At 37.8% G+C, this 20,623-nt stretch overlaps 2 protein-coding genes across 4 annotated transcripts in view; one reads left to right on the plus strand and one right to left on the minus strand.

Moving 5' to 3' along the window:
• LOC132311307 (nucleolar complex-associated protein 2) overlaps positions 1 to 7,850 on the plus strand; it is a 30,883-nt gene extending 23,033 nt beyond the window's left edge. The window contains exon 12 of one of the 3 annotated variants that reach the window (XM_059809184.1): positions 7,733 to 7,850. The gene's annotated coding sequence lies outside the window, so the exon portion shown is untranslated. Of the gene's footprint in view, positions 1 to 5,658; positions 6,100 to 7,732 lie in introns of those variants that run through there. The other 2 variants (XM_059809181.1, XM_059809183.1) reach the window with 2 other exon arrangements.
• Positions 7,851 to 8,477: 627 nt separating this feature from the next.
• On the minus strand, positions 8,478 to 13,031 carry LOC132311306 (receptor-like protein kinase FERONIA). Its single transcript, XM_059809179.1, has 2 exons — positions 9,221 to 13,031; positions 8,478 to 8,978 (listed from the first exon to the last, which is right to left on the minus strand). The coding sequence occupies exons 1-2, from the start codon at positions 12,872 to 12,874 to the stop codon at positions 8,838 to 8,840; spliced, it is 3,795 nt and encodes a 1,264-aa protein (XP_059665162.1). The 5' UTR covers positions 12,875 to 13,031; the 3' UTR covers positions 8,478 to 8,837.
• Between the last annotated feature and the right edge of the window lie 7,592 nt (positions 13,032 to 20,623).

A 20,623-nucleotide genomic window follows, 5' to 3' on the forward strand; every position in this document is an offset into this window, starting at 1 on the left:
CTAGGGCTTTATGGCTTAAGGAGGGTGACAAAAATACCAACTTTTTTCATCGACTTGCTAATGCCAATAGGAGCAGTAATCATATTGGGAGGATTTCTGTTAATGGGGAGTTTCTGGTTAGGGAGGAGGATGTACATAGAGGGATTGCTGGTTTTTACCAGGACTTGTTCTCTGAGCCGGGTGTGTGGAGGCCTCGTTTGGATGGCCTTGAGTTTGATTCGATTTCTGTTACCTCTAGAGAGGGGTTGGAGATACCGTTTTCCGAAGAAGAAGTGTTGAAGGCGTTAAGGACCTGTAATGGAGATAAAGCTCCAAGCCCGGATGGTTTTACAATGCGTTTCCTTTTGGAGAGTTGGGATGTGGTTAGGGGTGATGTGATGGGCACATTCCATGCTTTCTATATGCAGGGGAGGTTTGAGAAATCCCTGAATGCTTCTTTTATTGCTCTTATTCGGAAGAAAGGGAGTGCATCTGATGTGAAGGACTTTAGACCTATTAGTTTGTTGGGTTGCATTTACAAATTGATAGCTAAAGTTCTTGCTTTGAGATTGAGAGACGTTTTGGATGATGTTATCTCGGAGATGCATAATGCTTTCATAGGTGGACGCCAGATCCTAGACTCAATACTCATTGCTAGTGAGTGTGTGGATGCTAGGTTGAGGAGTGGTATTCCGGGGGTTTTGTGTAAGTTCGATAAGGAAAAAGCTTATGATCATGTGAGTTGAAGTTTCCTTCTTTATATGACGGAGAGATTGGGCTTTGGGCTGAGATGGAGGAGATGGATTGAGTTTTGTATTTCTTCAGCGAGATTCTTAGTTTTGGTGAATGGGTCTCCGACCAGTTTTTTCAGCAGCTCAAGGGGATTGAGACAGGGGGATCCATTGTCCCCGTTCTTGTTCATTATTGTGATGGAGGCTCTCAGTAGGTTGATGGGGAGGGCCGTGGAGTTGGGTTTCATTAAGGGTTTCAGGGTGGGGTAGGGAGGGTCAAGGGTTGGTTATTTCTCATTTGCTTTTTGCGGATGATACTCTGGTTTTCTGCGAGGCGGTGGAGTCCCAGCTATGTTACTTGAGAGCGGTGTTGATTTGCTTTCAAGCAGTTTCGGGTTTGAAAGTTAATGTGGGGAAGAGTGCTTTGATTCTAGTGGGGAAGGTACCAAATATGGATAGGTTGGCTTCGGTTCTTGGTTGTGGGGTATGTTCTCTTCCGATTTCCTATTTGGGCATGCCGTTGGGGGTCTCTTCTAGGACAGTGGGTGTTTGGAATCCAGTGGTTGATAGGGTGGAGAGGAGGCTTCCAGGGTGGAAGAAGCAGTATCTTTCGAAAGGTGGGAGGATTACTCTGTTGAAGAGCACTTTATCGAATATCCCTACTTATTATCTTACACTGTTCCAGATTCCGTCCTCGGTTGCTGATTCAATTGAGAGACTTCAGACGAACTTTCTGTGGGGAGGATCTGGATAGGAGTTTAAATTTCACCTCGTCAGGTGGGAGCAGGTGTGTAAGCCTATTCAGTCTAGGGGCCTAGGTATTAGGAGAATTGGCCCTTTCAATAGGGCTTTGCTAGGGAAGTGGTTGTGGAGGTTTGGAGTGGAGCGGCATAGGTTATGGAGGAGAGTTTTGGTTGGTTGTTTTGGGGAAGAGGCCAAGGGGTGGGTTTCATGTTTGGTTTTGATTCTTGGAGGGGTGGGGGTTTGGAAATTTATTCGGAAAGGATGGAATGAATTTTCTAAACATATTAGATTTAGAGTTCAGGATGGAAGGGAGATTAGTTTTTGGGAGGGTTGGTGGTGTGTTGATCATACTCTTGCTCGTTTGTTTCCGAGACTGTTTCAGATTGCTGTGGATAGACAGGCTACTGACTGTTATAGGCTTGATAACAGAAGGTTAATCTGGGAAGTTTGTTTTCGCAGATCTGTCCAGGACTGGGAGCTGGTAGAGGTGTACAGTTTTCTGGAACTCTTGTACCGTTAGGTGATTCGTGGTGAAGGAAGGGATGCTTTGGTTTAGATTCCTTCTTCTCGGGGCACGTTTTGCGTGAGATCTTTTTTTGGTTGTCTTTCTGGTACAACTGGGGGGTTTCTGTGGAAGACGGTGTGGAAATCTAATGTGCCGCTTAAAGTGGCATTCTTTACGTGGACTGCGGTGTGGGGTAAGATTTTGACGATTGACAATTTGAGGAGGAGAAAGTTAATCATTGTCAACCGGTGCTACATGTGTAAGCGTAATGGCGAGTCAGTGAATCATCTTCTGTTGCATTGTCCAGTGGCTTTTGACTGTTGGATTCTTCTTTTGGGACTTTTTGGGGTTACTTGGGTCATGCCTGGATCCACGAAAGGTTTGATGGAGGCTTGGAAAGGGAGTTGTGTGGGTTCTCATGCCAGGGGTCCTTGGAAGATGGCACCTTTGTGTCTTTGGTGGTGTTTGTGGAGGGAGCGTAATAGAAGAACCTTTGAGGGTGAGGAATCTTCAATTGGTGCTCTCAAGTTTTCCTTTATTAGCTCTTTATGCTTTTGGGGCTCGGGTAGACATTGTTGTGCTCCTGAGGCCATGATAGATTTCTTGGCTACATTGGGGTCTTAGCGCTCCTTTTTTATTTTTATTTTTTATTTATGTTTTTGTATTGGGGACGCGTTCCCCTTTTGAACGCTTTCTATAAAACTCTTACTTATTGGGAAAAAAAAAAAACACCCCTCTTGGAGTAACCTCCAACACCATCTCATCCATTCCCGCCCCCTCCACCACCTGGCTATAGAGCAAGGCTAAGAACTCTGCAACCTCCCTCAGCTCCCAATCATGAAACTATCTATGAAAATGCACCTCCCAAGTCAACCTTTCGCTATCAAGCAGATAATTGTCAGCAACCAAAGCATGTCTTCTTGAAGAGATCCTGAATAACCGAGGAAACCTACGAGACAAAGCTAAGTCCCCACACCAGCAATCCTCCCAAAACCTGATGTGGCTCGCGCCCGAACTCTGAATCGGATACGTTTGGAAACCTCAACCCACCCCTTCCGGACACACGTCCAAGTGCCCATCCCCGCTGGACCTCTCCCTTCCCTAGACAGTCACCCACCATCGCCCTCCCCATGTCGACAAGCAATGACCCTCCTCCAAAGGCGAGGCCTCTCCCCTCCAAATCTCCAAAGCCATTTGCCCAACAAAGCATTGTAGAACAAATTCAATTTCTGAATGCCCAAGCCCCCCTTGTGAAGCGGGGAGCACATCTTATCCCAGTTCACCAAATGGTATTATAAGCATCTCCCCATTAGATTTGGATTTGAGGCTCCGTTTGTTTGCAAGTAAAATATTTTTTAGAAAATATTTTTTATTTTTATTTTTTGGTGTTTGGTTAACCCAAAACTTAAGTAATTTATTATTATTATTTTTTAATCAAAACATAACAAAAATAACTTAGCCGTATAACCTGATTGAATTGAATCGTCGACCTCTGACTCCACCTCAGACCAGATGACCTCACCTCGCATCTTCCTCTCTTAACACCTCGAACACTCTTCCTCGCCACTGTGGAACCCTAGAAGAAAACTTGAAGGTATAAGGTCGATATACTTGTATATGTCTGTGTGTGTATATATATATATATGTTCTCTCTATCTAACTCTTAACCCTTTTGATATCATTCAAAATCACATTCACATTCGTTGGTGGTATCCAGATTTCGTCCTCTGGAACTCAGAAGACTGCAGTTATTTCATTTTCCGATTCTTTGCCCCTGTTCTCTCTTCTGTTTTGGTAGCAGTTTCTAATCTCTCTCTCTACACACACACACTTATATATAGAGATATGTGGGTGTTTATTTTTGTATATTATAATATGTGTTTTTAGATATTAATTTTGGGCTTCTGCTGACTCTATATAAAGATGCTTATAAACGTTTGCTTTTTCGAAAATCTTGTTTGAGAGTTGTTAGATGGAAATGATTTCAATGATTAAAACCCCATTCAGAATATACTTTGTATACATTTTAATCTTATGAGCATGAGCTGGATTGACCATTAATTATTTCTATCATATGACAGCTGAATTTTAACACAAGTACTATTTTCCCTAAAATATATACATATGTATGGTTTGTATAATAATTTCTACCCAATTACCACCAATGCTCATGAAGCAGATTATTATTAATGTTATTGTTATTTTTTACCTGTTTGAATTGATCTTGTATGATTATTGGTAAGTCTAGGATGTGTTTATTGGTGGGTATTTATTATCTTGAGGAATGACTTTTAAGATATTTTGCTTTATAACCAGATGTAGCTCCTCTGGTTTTGCTCTGTTTTAGCTTTGTTTACCTGTGATAAGATTACGTACATTTAATCCTTTAATCCTTCAGGCAGTTGTTTATTTTGTAGGTTGGTTATCTCTCGCAATCTATGTTCTTCCTCTTATATACTTTTTTTTTTTTTTTTTTTTTTTTTCTTTTGACAATCACAGAAAATATGCATGGTGGTTAAATTTTGTTCTAACAGGCCCACTGGCATTAATTTTGCTTTTTGGCTGCCGTTGAACTTTGTCACTTTATGAGGCCTAATGTGTTTTGGATGTTAACCTCTTGTTTTTAATATCGTTGGTGCATCTTTCAATGCATTCGATTTTTAGAAAGACGGTTAAAAAGAAGAAATGGGAATATAAACTAAAACTCCTGTCTTGCTGTGTGTCTGTATATGCACGTATGTATCTATCGGTATGTGTGTGCGTGCATATGTATATGTATTGTTAAAGAAATGTTGTAGTGCTGCTTTCGATCCATCTTTTCTTTGTCTAAGAAATGGCGGGTCTAAGGCTGTCTGACAATTGCTAGATCTAATTCAATGACAAATGATAACATTTTTATATATCCATCCATCTATCTATGTGTTCTGCAATTTAGGTATCTCAGTTGTATATTAAACTGTTGATAGAAAGGAAATTAATTTCACTTGTATTAACACTTCCATTGTGTCCCATGAGATTGTTTATTTTCTAGTGTGTGGTGTTTTATATTTCCTTATGTGATGTTGGTTGCTTTGGAAAGTAAGATTTGGGGTTGTGAACCTTTAAAACACTTCTTTCTTGTTTGTTAATTGAAGTGTTGGATTTTTATGTCTTAAATTAATTCCTGAGTTAGAGATGGTCTATATTTAATTGTCTCCATTTTTTATCCTCTCAGTGAGAATTGGGATTGTGAACCTTTAAGACACTTCCTTTTTTTTCACCATTGTGATACCATAAAACATGCTACACTTTAAAGCACAATTTCCTATATATATTTCTCATTCAATTGGTTTTGTGTACATCAATCACACTACACTCCAAAAGCACATTTCTATCATATCTGGTTACTCTAATTAAAGCACTTTTTTCTACCTCTCTCCCCTTTAAGTCTTGTTGCTGTTTACATATACATATACATATATATATATATATATATATACATATATATATATATATATATATATATATATATATATATTTTAGTTTAAGGTCAATGTAACACAATTTTTTATAATTTTAGTCACTAAAACCTAATTTGCTCCTTTTAAGTCTGGTTGCTGTCAATGTCTGTCTCTTTCCAAGTCTTTGTACATATAAAAAATAGGGTAATTCATTCCTTACAATGACTACATTGTATAATGCTTTTCCCCATCTCTTCAGCAGCCTGAGTTTGGTATTTATGAACTACAAAGAGAAGGAAGGAAAGAAGATAAAAATGAATGCACAACCATGAGCATATTCATTCATTTTCTTCAGTCATTATGGAGACATTACAGTTCCTTTCAGCGAACTCAGTTTATATCCCAAGCGTACTTACTACTTGATATACGTGGGATATATGTGGCACAGTTTCTCTGCAGTCCGGGCATGCATGCTTTTGTCCAGGTTTCTTAAATATAATCTCTGTTACCTTTCTTTTGTGTTTACTTGATTAAGGGATAATTTAAGGCCATGAAATGAGAATGACATTCATTAGGAATTATTTGGAAGCAATGATTGATTGATTGCGTCACTTTTTTGTTTATGATTGATTGGTTGCAGCAAATGATATTGATATTGTGTGTGTTTTGAGTGAAACAAATATCACAGTTGCATAAGTGTGTATAGGTTTTTTATTTTTTTTATTTTTATTTATTTATTTATTTATTTTTTTTGTTCATTTAGTTTTTAAACATCAATGAGTTTGCATGAAAAATGTGCTGACTTAAACCGTGACTTGTCTACCTTACTGAAATGAGCAATTCATTTGTTTTATTAGGAATGATTTAGTTATCTTTTGAATGAGTGATTTGCACAAAAAATTGGACACATTTCTCAGGAAAATCGCAGTACATGACATAGTTGTTAAAGGCGCCGGAGGCACAAGCCGCCTCCAGGCGCCACCATGTCGCCTCCAATGGCTTAAGGCACTGGGGTTCAATAGGGCGGCCGCCTTTGTATAACAGGTGCACAAAAGGCGCGCCTGCTTGAAAAAGGGAATTTTTTTAATTGTTTTGTTATTTTTTTGGTTTTGTATTGTTTATTAATATTTATTTTTTGTTTATTACTTTTTATTTGTTTATTACAAAACTTACAAGTTACAAAACAAAAAAATAAAAAGAAAACCAAAAACAAAAGTGGAAAGAAGAGACAGATCTGCCGGCAGCGAAGGCGATATCTGCGAAGCTCTCGGATCTGCCGGATCTCTCAGTCTCGGTCCTCTCGGATCTGCCGGTAAGTTCTCCTTCTCTCTCTCCTTCTCTTCTTCTTCTCTCCTCCTCCTCTCTCTTCTTCTCTCTTTTCTCTCTTCTCTCTGAATCTCTCGTCAGAATGTCAGATTTTTTTTTTCTCTTCTTCTTCTTCTTCCTCTCTCGGCTCTCTCTTCTTTCAGTTCTTTGAGTTCTTTCCTTTTGCCTTTGGCAGATTTTTTTATTTATTTTTATGCTTGTCTAGAATCTAGATGATGTTGGTCCTCTGTTTTTTTTGAGGTTTTTGTGGCTTAGTTGTTGTTTCTGTAGATTAGTGCCTTACTGCCTTGCATGTGTTTGATGATGCGCCTGATTGATTTTGTTTACTCCTTGTTAAAACAGATAATAGAGATATACCTAATCAATCAATCACTTGCCTAAAAATGATTTGAAAAATAGAATCAATCATGGTGCTTATAGAAAATTAGATTGATTTGATTTGAAAATATAGCACATCCTTGATCCTTGTGGTTTTTGCAAGATAAATTCATAATTTCTATTTAATGCATCCAAACATGGTGCTTGCAGCTTGCAAAAACGTTTTATTTGTGCTTAATGAAAATTAAATTTGATTTGACTTAAAAGTAATAATAGCTCATCCGTGTGATTTTTGCAAGATGAACTCAAATTTTCTATCAATTAATGCAGCATCCAAACATTATTGCATCTTTATATATACTATTGCATCTTCATACTTTATTGGGTGGGTTTTGTTTTGTTTTTTTTCAACGTGCGCCTTACTTCAGTCGGGCGCGCGGCGAGCTCCAGGAGGCATTTGCGCTTTTGTGCGCCTTGAGCCTTTAACAACTATAGTACATGATAATATTGTTAATTCCCTGTAGCCTTTTGTCTCATCATCTTATTGTGCTCAAAACTGATCGGTCCACAATAGTGAATTACTGGTTTTGGAATCTGAAATTCAGTCCTCTTGGTTATGCTCCAAGTTTGACTCAGCATGGTGGTTGAGCTTTGCATTCATCTATTCTTTGCTGACTGCAACTTTGCAGGTAAAGTGGTTCTACTTTATGTAATGTGCATCCCGACGGGACAGGAACTACTATTCCACTAGGGAGGATATTTGTCATACTATAGAATGTTGTCGACAGATTTCAACAGTTTAGAGTCCAGTTTTTAAAAGGTGTCCAATGTTTGGCTATATATGTAGCCCTGCTTGGATGACTGTAAAATTTCTTGTTCTGATTATATGGGTGAGCATTGCCTTTACTTACTAAGAAGTAATAACCAAACCATAGCCTAAGAAATAGAATATGGATTGTGTAATTGTTGAGTTTTTTCTTCATGCCTAATGTTTGATGGATGTGAATTAAGAAAATACATTGGTGTTCTCATTTGACCTATATAGATTTGATATAATCACCGACAAAAAGCATAATTTCGAGCTTCTCTTTAATTTACTAATCTTTAATCAACATAACAATGAGTAAATGGCAGGCAGGCGGTAATTTTTTCGTAAGATTATGTATTGAGGAGAGTAGTATGAGACTTGGGCTAAGGGTCAAGTTGGTAATTTTTCTTAAATCTCCCCCGGGAGCCCAGGTATCATAGAAGATTATGAATTGTTATTGGTTTGATACTAATAATGGAAGTCGTTTAAGTATGTTTAGGATACAAAAGTGCATTGTTTAGGTAGAAAATACAGAGAGAGCGAGCAATTGGTTACCTCATTAAACAATGCACCATCAGCAATTTCCTGCAGTTTCAGAGCATGCTCGAGTATTGCCAATTTGGATGTGCCAAAAATGTCTAGACAGTTTCATATGCTTTAAAATCAGAAATATTGTGCTTCTCTTGAAGAAACATCTGCTTCTAATCTAGTGTAAAATGTAAGAGACTCAACGACTCATGTGCTTCTCTTGAAGAAATTAACATCGAAGTTCTTCAGAGCTCTGTTACACTAGAATAGTGTACAGGTACAAACTTTTGCTGATGGCATATATATATATATATATATATATATATATATGTATTTTAGAATTCTCTCTCTCTCTCTCTCTCTCTCTCTCTCTATATATATATATATATATATATATATATATATATATTAAATAATGGAATCCAACCTTTATCAAGTTTCACAAGAACATAAAGTATTTAGCGTGGGCCAGAGAGCTCAATGTTTTGCAAATCTGGTGCGTCAGGAGTAATCCAGTCGGTGTCTTGCAGATGTGATGAAGAATGATTAATGGAGTCAGAAAGCTCATATGCATTAATGTTGGTTCCTTCTACTCTTTCCTGCGGAGATGAGTGAAAAATACTTAATAGAATACTTAAAAATTATGTAAATTGCTAATGTTGCATGTAGTTGAAGGAGATACATATATATATTTGAAAAAAAAAAAAAAAAAAACCCATAAAATTTGGTATTAAATTATAAGCCATCTCCCAATCAGATTTCGATTTGAATAACATTTGCTTACAAGTGAAAAGACAGAAGTGCATTGTTTAGGTAGAAAATAGAGAGAGCAATTCATTACCTCATTAAACAATGCACCATCAGCAATTTCCTGCAGTTTCAGAGCATGCTTGAGTATGTGCACAACATCATTCATTTGAGGGCGTTCAGTTTCTCTCTCAGATATGCATTTCCTTGCAATCTTCACAAACACGCTCAAGCAAAGAGGCGATATTGTATTCCCAATGAGATTTGGATCAATGATCTGCTCAAATGACCCTGCTTTTATGCACTCCCTCAGAGTCCTCCTTCGAGGAGTCCTCTCATCCTGCCAAAAATCTGTAGAATCTGTATGAGAATTTACTTTCCTTCCCGACAAAACTTCGAGCACCATGATGCCAAAACTGAAAACATCAGATTTTCCGGACACTTGTCCTCTCATCGCATACTCTGGAGCCATATAGCCATATGTACCACAAATTCGAGAGGTGGATAATGAGCCGCCCTTGGGAGCCAACTTGCTTAACTCGAAATCTGAAATCTTTGCAACCCAGTTTTGATCCAAGAAAATGTTGGACGGCTTAATGTCAAGATGGACAATTGTCTGCTCCACACATCTGTGAAGGTAGTTCAGTCCTTGTGCCACACCGATGCAGATTTGGAGCCTCTGCTTCCATGAGAGACATTGATTATTATTGCTGGTATTGTGAAGATGATCGGAAAGGCTCCCATTTACCATGTATTCGTGCACTAGGATCATCTCGTCCCCATCATAGCAGTACCCAACCAAGGGCACGATGTTGATGCATCGAAGTTGGGACTGCACCTCCAACTCCCTGCAAAAACTATCATACGCTGCATTTATTTTCTTATTCCATCGACTGATAGCAACCTTCTTCAAGTCTTGGATGGAACCCACATAAACAGTCCTAAAACCACCCTTTCCGATTAGGAAGCAATCACTGAAGTTGTTCGTGGCGGCTTCAATCTTTGCCAGTGAGAAGCGATGACAATTTACTTTTGGCAGTGAAGGTCGTCTTCTATGCCAAAGCGAGTCCCAAAATCGCCACCCTGACCATGGTCCGTTTTGGCACTGAAAATGGTCTTCTATGCCAAAGCAAGTCCCAAAACCGCCACCCTGACCATGGTCCGTGAAAGTAATCCTTTTGTTTGTGGAATTCAGTATTCTTAAGCTGACCACGCCCCGTTTTGGCGGTAGACTGTAATGCCTAGATGTTAAAGAAGAGTCCTCCGATGAAATACTCTCTTCAACATGCTCGTTGCAAGTCCCACCAACATCGATAATCTCTTGCTCTGTGTAAGAGTTATCCCTCCTATGCAACTCCAATATAATTAAATCAAGTCTCGCCACTATTTCAGCCATTGTAGGTCGTTCATTTGGTTGATCATGCAAGCATTTGTTGGCAATTTCAACAAACCTTCGTAAACAACGACCCGAGATTTGCTCCTTCACACTGGGATCAACGACCTGATCAATTGTTCCTTTTCGGATACATTTTGGGGCCCATATGGCTAGACTATGCTGCTCATCCGCAAGTGTTAAATCCACAGCCCTCCTCCCACACAACACTTCGAACAGTACCACACCAAACGCATATACGTCTGATTTCTTAGTCAGTCTTCGAGTCATGAAATACTTTGGATCCAAATACCCAAATGTGCCTTTTACGTTGGTGCTAATGTGGGTGCGCGATGCATTCGCAGTGTCCATTTTTGACAACCCAAAATCAGAAATCTTAGCTACCCAATTTTCATCCAACAAAATATTTGAGCTCTTCACATCACGGTGTATGATTCCATGGTGGCCACCGCTACTCGTATGCAGAAAGTCCAACCCACGTGCAGCACCGATACAGATGTTGAGTCGTTGCTCCCAGGAAAGAGGAGAGTCACCACTACCATTTCTACTAGCTTTGTGGAGATGGTCAGCAAGGGTCCCATGGGTCATGTACTCATAAACCAGGATCATCTCTCGACAATCATCACAGTAGCCAATTAGAGAGACGAGATGATTGTGCCGAAGCTCGGAAAGGACGTTGATCTCAGCCCAAAACTCATGAGCCCCTTGTTTGGATTGCGGATTCAACCGCTTTATGGCAACACATCTTGTTCTATCTATCATCCCTTGGTACACATTACCAAATCCACCTTTACCGATGATTAGTCCATCATCAAAGTTGTTGGTGGCAAACTGGATCTCAACAAGTGAGAACCGTCGGTGCAACTCTTTCTCATCCAATGATGATGAGTTGTTAATTTTGCTAGACTTCGATTCTGAAAGACTTAAATGGTAAACAATGAAATTCAATAGAGTGAGTATGAGAATTGCACCTGTTCCAATCACATTTATACTGCCAAAAGCCAAAACCAATCTTCGGAGTTTTGGGATTCTAGGTATCGAAGCATGTGTCGTGGAAACATTATTCGCACTGCTGGCGAGATTGTTGTCCGGGTTAGTCAACTTAAAGATCTCAATACCTTTTAGGGTCGCCTCAATTCTTTTAGTGCTTGACACATACTTGAGCTGCAACGTTATGATTAGATCACGCTGGCTCTCCATCCGGTCTCCTTCCATCACGACCGCATAGTCCCTGTATATTGCAACCCCATTTCCACCACTCCAATTGATAGCATTTGCATCATTCTCAACGACCTTATTGTTCATTAGCAGATCAAACTGTTTTTGACTGCCATGAGTGATCATGGGTTCAAGCTCACAAAAATGGAGCCTAACCAGATATCTGAATCCCAAATCGACCGGTAGTTTCCATGTGAAATTGTAAGCTTGGTTTGTTTGTTGGTTCGAATTTACTGACCAAGCTGTTTGATAAACTTTAGATGGTGCTATATATGTGGGTATGCTTGTGTATGTGATCATCTTGCTTGTAGTGACTCGTAAAAGACTTGATTGTAGCAAGTATTTCTTGTCTTCATACCACATACGGAACATGCCCAAATCTTCTACCGACAAAATGGATCTCCCTCCGACATTTAAGCGGTAAACCATCTCTAACGCAGTCCCGTTATCGATACCGAATCGAAACTTGTTGCCAACCATATATGCACCCAAATGACCATCGGGAGTGTAATAAAGACCGGTAGGCATGGAGACGATCTCAATTCCGTTGATAAAAGCATAAACATCATCATCATTTGAAGAACTAGTGCTTTTAGACGGAGAAATGGTTATGTTGAAAACTTGATTTTCTTCTAAGTTGACACAAAACTCTTTGGCAAAATAACTTACACCGAAAGCATCAGCAGTAAGGGAAGGGCTGAAGTTGTTGAGGAGGGTGAAAGGACCTGCTTTAACATGAAAAAGTGCCTTGGATCTTGCAAAACCAGTGTATGAAGCTGGATAGAAGTGTAGGCGAATGAATTTTTGACCTGGGCTGAGTCGAAATGTATAGGTGAACTGAGCACGAGAGATCCGGGCGGTCATGTAGGGAATAGAATCGGCAAAAGGTGATTGGTGGACTGTTGTTGATGAACTTATTGATATGGGTTTTGCTTCTTTTGGGGAAGTAAATGTTGATCCTATATCTCCGATCCATTCCCGGCCATCAAAACCAGATGAACTACCAGCGGAGCCACAGTTAATGGCGATGTCATCTACCGAGTAATAGTGGACATGCGAATCACCGGTGCCGCCTGTGAATAACAGATGGTGGACGAGATAAACACTGATAATGATTCTAAGATGAAAAAGGTACATGGTTTTTTGGGTGCTCTGGGCAGAATCAAAGAGACTGTTCCAAAGCTGAGAGAGAGAAGCTTAACGTGTGTGTTGTGTAGCCTTGTCAAGGTGTATTAAAAAGTAGAGAGAAGACTTTCGGAAGTCTTTGGCAGGCTTGGAAGGGAGTATTCTTTTACATCACTATCAAACTTCATTGCACAAGCAGATATCTTGAAATAGTAAGCACATTAAGCCCTATTTTTTTCATCCAAGCATACAGTAAGCACATCCATGTATACAGTAAGCCGATGTCTTGTTAATGTGTGTTCTTTTTTGTTAATAATAATCACTTGACTATTTTTTTTTTACCGGTAAAATGCAATAAACCTCTTAAACTATCGACAAACCTGCAAGAAATTCCTTCAATTATTAAAATTTGTTGCAGATTACCCCAGCAAACGTCCATCCATTTATGGCCATTAATTGGGCATGCGTTTGTCATGTGAGACAGTTTATGAAATACTTGAACAATAATGTCCTTACAATATTAAAAGGACTGAATTACCCCTTTAAGTGACTAACCCGGACAACAATAATGTGTGGTAATTGATCATCCATCTTACAATATTCAAATTTACCGAACTTGATTTTTCATAATTGGACAATAGTGTATCGAACTTGAGTTTTACAACAATAATGTGAGACATTATATGAAATACTTGGACAATAATGTACCGAACTTGCTTTTTCATTACCAGCCCTACCAAATTTCTCTTTAAAATGTGCCCACCAAAAAATAAAAAAAATGGTGGCAATTGATCATCCATCTTACAATATTCAACTTAAATAATTTCAATAAGCTGCACTCAAAAAATATAACCGATACAGATTTATTTCGTCATAGGGTAGAATCGGTCTTTTGCGACAAATATAATTAAATTAAATTATTATCGCAAAATAATGTTGTGGGTCCCTTTTACTGGGCCAATGGAACGAAGACTTAGACGACTTGGAAAAGTCAGTGGCAGATTTTCCACCAAAAACAACAAAGATTAGGAAGACCATACATACTAGTTTTTTGGCAGCACTTTGTATCTTTAGTCCACATGTAGACCCACTTGATTTGGAAACTAGGACCTCCTCGATCGTCTCTTTTTCGCAGAAGCAGCCTTATATTAATTAGCCATTTACTGACTACTACGCCCATGACATACCAGGTTTATGTATATTCATAGAAATTTAACCGAAAAGATTTAAGGGATCCAAATTGAAATAAAAGGCATAGCGGTGTTGATAAGAATTTGAGAGATAAATTCTTTAGATCTTATTTTCGAATCGTATGCTTAATATTTAAATGATGCGTGTATTGTGGGTAAATTATGGTGGGACACAAATTTTATTACATAATTTATTTCTAGCATAATCCCTGCAAGCATGGATTTCAATTAACTCATTGGACCATGTTATTTTAATTCCACATAAAAACTAAGTTCTCAAATCAATATATGCATTTTCCTATACCTTAAACTTAATTAGTAAAGAGATTTTACAGTTTGAGTCCCATTAAGGACATCATGTGATCATGGGTGTTTATGTTTACGCTAAAAATAAAAATAAAAATAAAAAAATTCTCAGTCTTTATATATCAATTTCTTTCCATCTTTAATGCTTTGTCAATTTTTTTTAATTTCATTTTTTAACTTAGCAGCAACAAACTCACACACCCACTTGGCTCTTATGAGGACTCGGGGAAACTTATTGGATCATGTGAAACTTTGTTCTGCTCCAATAGTACATCTACATATGTCTCCAGTAGGACTAAAAATGAACCGAGCTGTTTATGAACAATTCAGATTCGGCTCGCTAAGGGCTCGGCTCAGACTCCTTCGTTAACCAAACGAGCCAAGCTCGAGCTCAATTTTTAGGCTCGTTTACTAACGAGCCGAGCCCGAACAGTGTTGAACTCGGCTCGTATAAGCTCGTGAACATGAGCTCATTTTAAGCTCGTTTGTGTTCGTGAACACAAAGCTCATATAAGGCTCGTATACATTGTAAATTGCAAACTCTTACGAACATATAGATTTCTAAAATGCATCAACTTATTTTTAAAAAATAAAAAATTAATAATATACAAATCAAATTTGGAAGCCTTATCTTTAAAAAATCGTGTCACCTTATCGTATTGCCAAATGCTAACCTTATCTCTTTACAATCTCTTTGCTATGTCCTTATAATGGACATGTGTCCGCTGTTAGGGCAGTAACCTTGGTATTTGGTAACGCCTGGAATTCGAGCAATGTTAATCATCAGAATCAAAGAGACTGTTCCAAAGCTGAGAGAGAGAAGCTTAACGTGTGTGTTGTGTAGACTTGTCAAGGTGTATTAAAAACGTAGAAAGAAGACTTTCGGAAGTCTTTGGCAGGCTTGGAAGGGAGTATTCTTTTACATCACTATCAAACTTCATTGCACAAGCAGATATCTTGAAATAGTAAGCACATTAAGCCCTATTTTTTTCATCCATGCATACAGTAAGCACATCCATGTATACAGTAAGCCGATGTCTTGTTAATGTGTGTTCTTTTTTGTTAATAATAATCACTTGACTATTTTTTTTTTACCGGTAAAATGCAATAAACCTCTTAAACTATCCACAAACCTGCAAGAAAACCCTTCAATTATTAAAATTTGTTGCAGATTACCCCAGCAAACGTCCATCCATTTATGGCCATTAATTGGGCATGCGTTTGTCATGTGAGACAGTTTATGAAATACTTGAACAATAATGTCCTTACAATATTAAAAGGACTGAATTACCCCTTTAAGTGACTAACCCGGACAACAATAATGTGTGGTAATTGATCATCCATCTTACAATATTCAAATTTACCGAACTTGATTTTTCATAATTGGACAATAGTGTATCGAACTTGAGTTTTACAACAATAATGTTAGACATTATATGAAATACTTGGACAATAATGTACCGAACTTGCTTTTTCATTACCAGCCCTACCAAATTTCTCTTTAAAATGTGCCCACCAAAAAATAAAAAAAATGGTGGCAATTGATCATCCATCTTACAATATTCAACTTAAATAATTTCAATAAGCTGCACTCAAAAAATATAACCGATACAGATTTATTTCGTCATAGGGTAGAATCGGTCTTTTGCGACAAATATAATTAAATTAAATTATTATCGCAAAATAATGTTGTGGGTCCCTTTTACTGGGCCAATGGAACGAAGACTTAGACGACTTGGAAAAGTCAGTGGCAGATTTTCCACCAAAAACAACAAAGATTAGGAAGACCATACATACTAGTTTTTTGGCAGCACTTTGTATCTTTAGTCCACATGTAGACCCACTTGATTTGGAAATTAGGACCTCCTCCATCATCTCTTTTTCGCAGAAGCAGCCTTATATTAATTAGCCATTGACTGACTACTACGCCCATGACATACCAGGTTTATGTATATTCATAGAAATTTAACCGAAAAGATTTAAGGGATCCAAATTGAAATAAAAGGCATAGCGGTGTTGATAAGAATTTGAGAGATAAATTCTTTAGATCTTATTTTCGAATCGTATGCTTAATATTTAAATGATGCGTGTATTGTGGGTAAATTATGGTGGGACACAAATTTTATTACATAATTTATTTCTAGCATAATCCCTGCAAGCATGGATTTCAATTAACTCATTGGACCATGTTATTTTAATTCCACATAAAAACTAAGTTCTCAAATCAATATATGCATTTTCCTATACCTTAAACTTAATTAGTAAAGAGATTTTACAGTTTGAGTCCCATTAAGGACATCATGTGATCATGGGTGTTTATGTTTACGCTAAAAATAAAAATAAAAATAAAAAAATTCTCAGTCTTTATATATCAATTTCTTTCCATCTTTAATGCTTTGTCAATTTTTTTTAATTTCATTTTTTAACTTAGCAGCAACAAACTCACACACCCACTTGGCTCTTATGAGGACTCGGGGAAACTTATTGGATCATGTGAAACTTTGTTCTGCTCCAATAGTACATCTACATATGTCTCCAGTAGGACTAAAAATGAACCGAGCTGTTTATGAACAATTCAGATTCGGCTCGCTAAGGGCTCGGCTCAGACTCCTTCGTTAACCAAACGAGCCAAGCTCGAGCTCAATTTTTAGGCTCGTTTACTAAACGAGCCGAGCCCGAACAGTGTTGAACTCGGCTCGTATAAGCTCGTGAACATGAGCTCATTTTAAGCTCGTTTGTGTTCGTGAACACAAAGCTCATATAAGGCTCGTATACATTGTAAATTGCAAACTCTTACGAACATATAGATTTCTAAAATGCATCAACTTATTTTTAAAAAATAAAAAATTAATAATATACAAATCAAATTTGGAAGCCTTATCTTTAAAAAATCGTGTCACCTTATCGTATTGCCAAATGCTAACCTTATCTCTTTACAATCTCTTTGCTATGTCCTTATAATGGACATGTGTCCGCTGTTAGGGCAGTAAGCTTGGTATTTGGTAACGCCTGGAATTCGAGCAATGTTAATCATCAGAATCAAAGAGACTGTTCCAAAGCTGAGAGAGAGAAGCTTAACGTGTGTGTTGTGTAGACTTGTCAAGGTGTATTAAAAACGTAGAAAGAAGACTTTCGGAAGTCTTTGGCAGGCTTGGAAGGGAGTATTCTTTTACATCACTATCAAACTTCATTGCACAAGCAGATATCTTGAAATAGTAAGCACATTAAGCCCTATTTTTTTCATCCATGCATACAGTAAGCACATCCATGTATACAGTAAGCCGATGTCTTGTTAATGTGTGTTCTTTTTTGTTAATAATAATCACTTGACTATTTTTTTTTTACCGGTAAAATGCAATAAACCTCTTAAACTATCGACAAACCTGCAAGAAATCCCTTCAATTATTAAAATTTGTTGCAGATTACCCCAGCAAACGTCCATCCATTTATGGCCATTAATTGGGCATGCGTTTGTCATGTGAGACAGTTTATGAAATACTTGAACAATAATGTCCTTACAATATTAAAAGGACTGAATTACCCCTTTAAGTGACTAACCCGGACAACAATAATGTGTGGTAATTGATCATCCATCTTACAATATTCAAATTTACCGAACTTGATTTTTCATAATTGGACAATAGTGTATCGAACTTGAGTTTTACAACAATAATGTGAGACATTATATGAAATACTTGGACAATAATGTACCGAACTTGCTTTTTCATTACCAGCCCTACCAAATTTCTCTTTAAAATGTGCCCACCAAAAAATAAAAAAAATTGTGGCAATTGATCATCCATCTTACAATATTCAACTTAAATAATTTCAATAAGCTGCGCTCAAAAAATATAACCGATACAGATTTATTTCGTCATAGGGTAGAATCGGTCTTTTGCGACAAATATAATTAAATTAAATTATTATCGCAAAATAATGTTGTGGGTCCCTTTTACTGGGCCAATGGAACGAAGACTTAGACGACTTGGAAAAGTCAGTGGCAGATTTTCCACCAAAAACAACAAAGATTAGGAAGACCACACATACTAGTTTTTTGGCAGCACTTTGTATCTTTAGTCCACATGTAGACCCACTTGATTTGGAAATTAGGACCTCCTCGATCGTCTCTTTTTCGCAGAAGCAGCCTTATATTAATTAGCCATTGACCGACTACTACGCCCATGACATACCAGGTTTATGTATATTCATAGAAATTTAACCGAAAAGATTTAAGGGATCCAAATTGAAATAAAAGGCATAGAGGTGTTGATAAGAATTTGAGAGATAAATTCTTTAGATCTTATTTTCGAATCGTATGCTTAATGCTTAAATGATGCGTGTATTGTGGGTAAATTATGGTGGGACACAAATTTTATTACATAATTTATTTCTAGCATAATCCCTGCTAGCATGGATTTCAATTAACTCATTGGACCATGTTATTTTAATTCCACATAAAAACTAAGTTCTCAAATCAATATATGCATTTTCCTATAACTTAAACTTAATTAGTAAAGAGATTTTACAGTTTGAGTCCCATTAAGGACATCATGTGATCATGGGTGTTTATGTTTACGCTAAAAATAAAAATAAAAATAAAAAAATTCTCAGTCTTTATATATCAATTTCTTTCCATCTTTAATGCTTTGTCAATTTTTTTTAATTTCATTTTTTAACTTAGCAGCAACAAACTCACACACCCACTTGGCTCTTATGAGGACTCGGGGAAACTTATTGGATCATGTGAAACTTTGTTCTGCTCCAATAGTACATCTACATATGTCTCCAGTAGGACTAAAAATGAACCGAGCTGTTTATGAACAATTCAGATTCGGCTCGCTAAGGGCTCGGCTCAGACTCTTTCGTTAACCAAACGAGCCAAGCTCGAGCTCAATTTTTAGGCTCGTTTGCTAAACGAGCCGAGCCCGAACAGTGTTGAACTCGGCTCGTATAAGCTCGTGAACATGAGCTCATTTTAAGCTCGTTTGTGTTCGTGAACACAAAGCTCATATAAGGCTCGTATACATTGTAAATTGCAAACTCTTACGAACATATAGATTTCTAAAATGCATCAACTTATTTTTAAAAAATAAAAAATTAATAATATACAAATCAAATTTGGAAGCCTTATCTTTAAAAAATCGTGTCACCTTATCGTATTGCCAAATGCTAACCTTATCTCTTTGCAATCTCTTTGCTATGTCCTTATAATGGACATGTGTCCGCTGTTAGGGCAGTAAGCTTGGTATTTGGTAACGCCTGGAATTCGAGCAATGTTAATCATCAGAAAAAATTATCATTAATTAGATAAATTAACACATTTCTCTTCAAACTGGATCTGTGGAGTGGAACTAAAATGGATCATAGCTTTATTCAAACTAGTTTGGAACTTTATTATTTATATATCTCAAGAAGTAAGTAGCAATTTATTACCAAAAAACAGAAATGACATACAATGATAAAATGTGTTTGTTGAAGAACTTTGTAATGTGACGACTTTGGTTTTTCAAACCAGTGCGTCCTGTGATGAACCGAAGATTGACCCGATAGCAGATCCAGATGCGGAAGTAAGAAACAAAATAACGGTCTCCCAAGGCACAACACACCTCTAAGACACTTTGATGACCTTCCATGAGGTCACGGAACTCAAAGGAATCAAATGCGGAAGTTAAGATCAAAAAAATTAACAATTAAGCCCCCAGGGGCAAAATAGTCATTTTTAAAATTATGGATTCGGGTGCCACCGAGCACATCGCTGGAAAGGCAACAAAAAACTAATCAAGATGGACTCAAGAATCGCATGATTCGAAATCCGGACGAAGGAGAAATGGCAAGACGAAGAAAAACGAGCACCTAAGGCTAAAAGGGTAAACTAGTAATTATCCAGAAAGATTCGGGTGCAACCGAGCACACCGTTGGAAAGACAGTGAAAAATTAGTCAAGTTCTAAAAAAAGTTCACTCGATTTGGAGTCCGGACGAGGGAGAAACGAGGTTTGAAGTTGAGACGTCGCGGTGGCGCGACGAAGGCCATGGCAGCCCCATGCGCTCCCGGAGCCCATGCGCGGGGGCATGAGTGCCCTATGCAGTGCCCAAGGGCATGGCTGGTGGCAGTCCTTGGCTGCTGCAACACATTTTTTGATCTGCCCAAAACTGAGGCTTGAAACGGAAGCCGAAACGAATTTTTTTGGAAAAATACAAAGAAGAAACCCCCCCCTTAAAATCGAGTTTTCTACCCAACTACGCGGAAGGAAATGAAAAAAAAAA

The sequence above is a fragment of the Cornus florida genome, unplaced genomic scaffold, assembly GCF_030987335.1.
Source record: "Cornus florida cultivar Cherokee Brave unplaced genomic scaffold, ASM3098733v1 CherokeeBrave_3.0.0_Hap2_Chr06, whole genome shotgun sequence".
NCBI lineage: Eukaryota > Viridiplantae > Streptophyta > Magnoliopsida > Cornales > Cornaceae > Cornus > Cornus florida.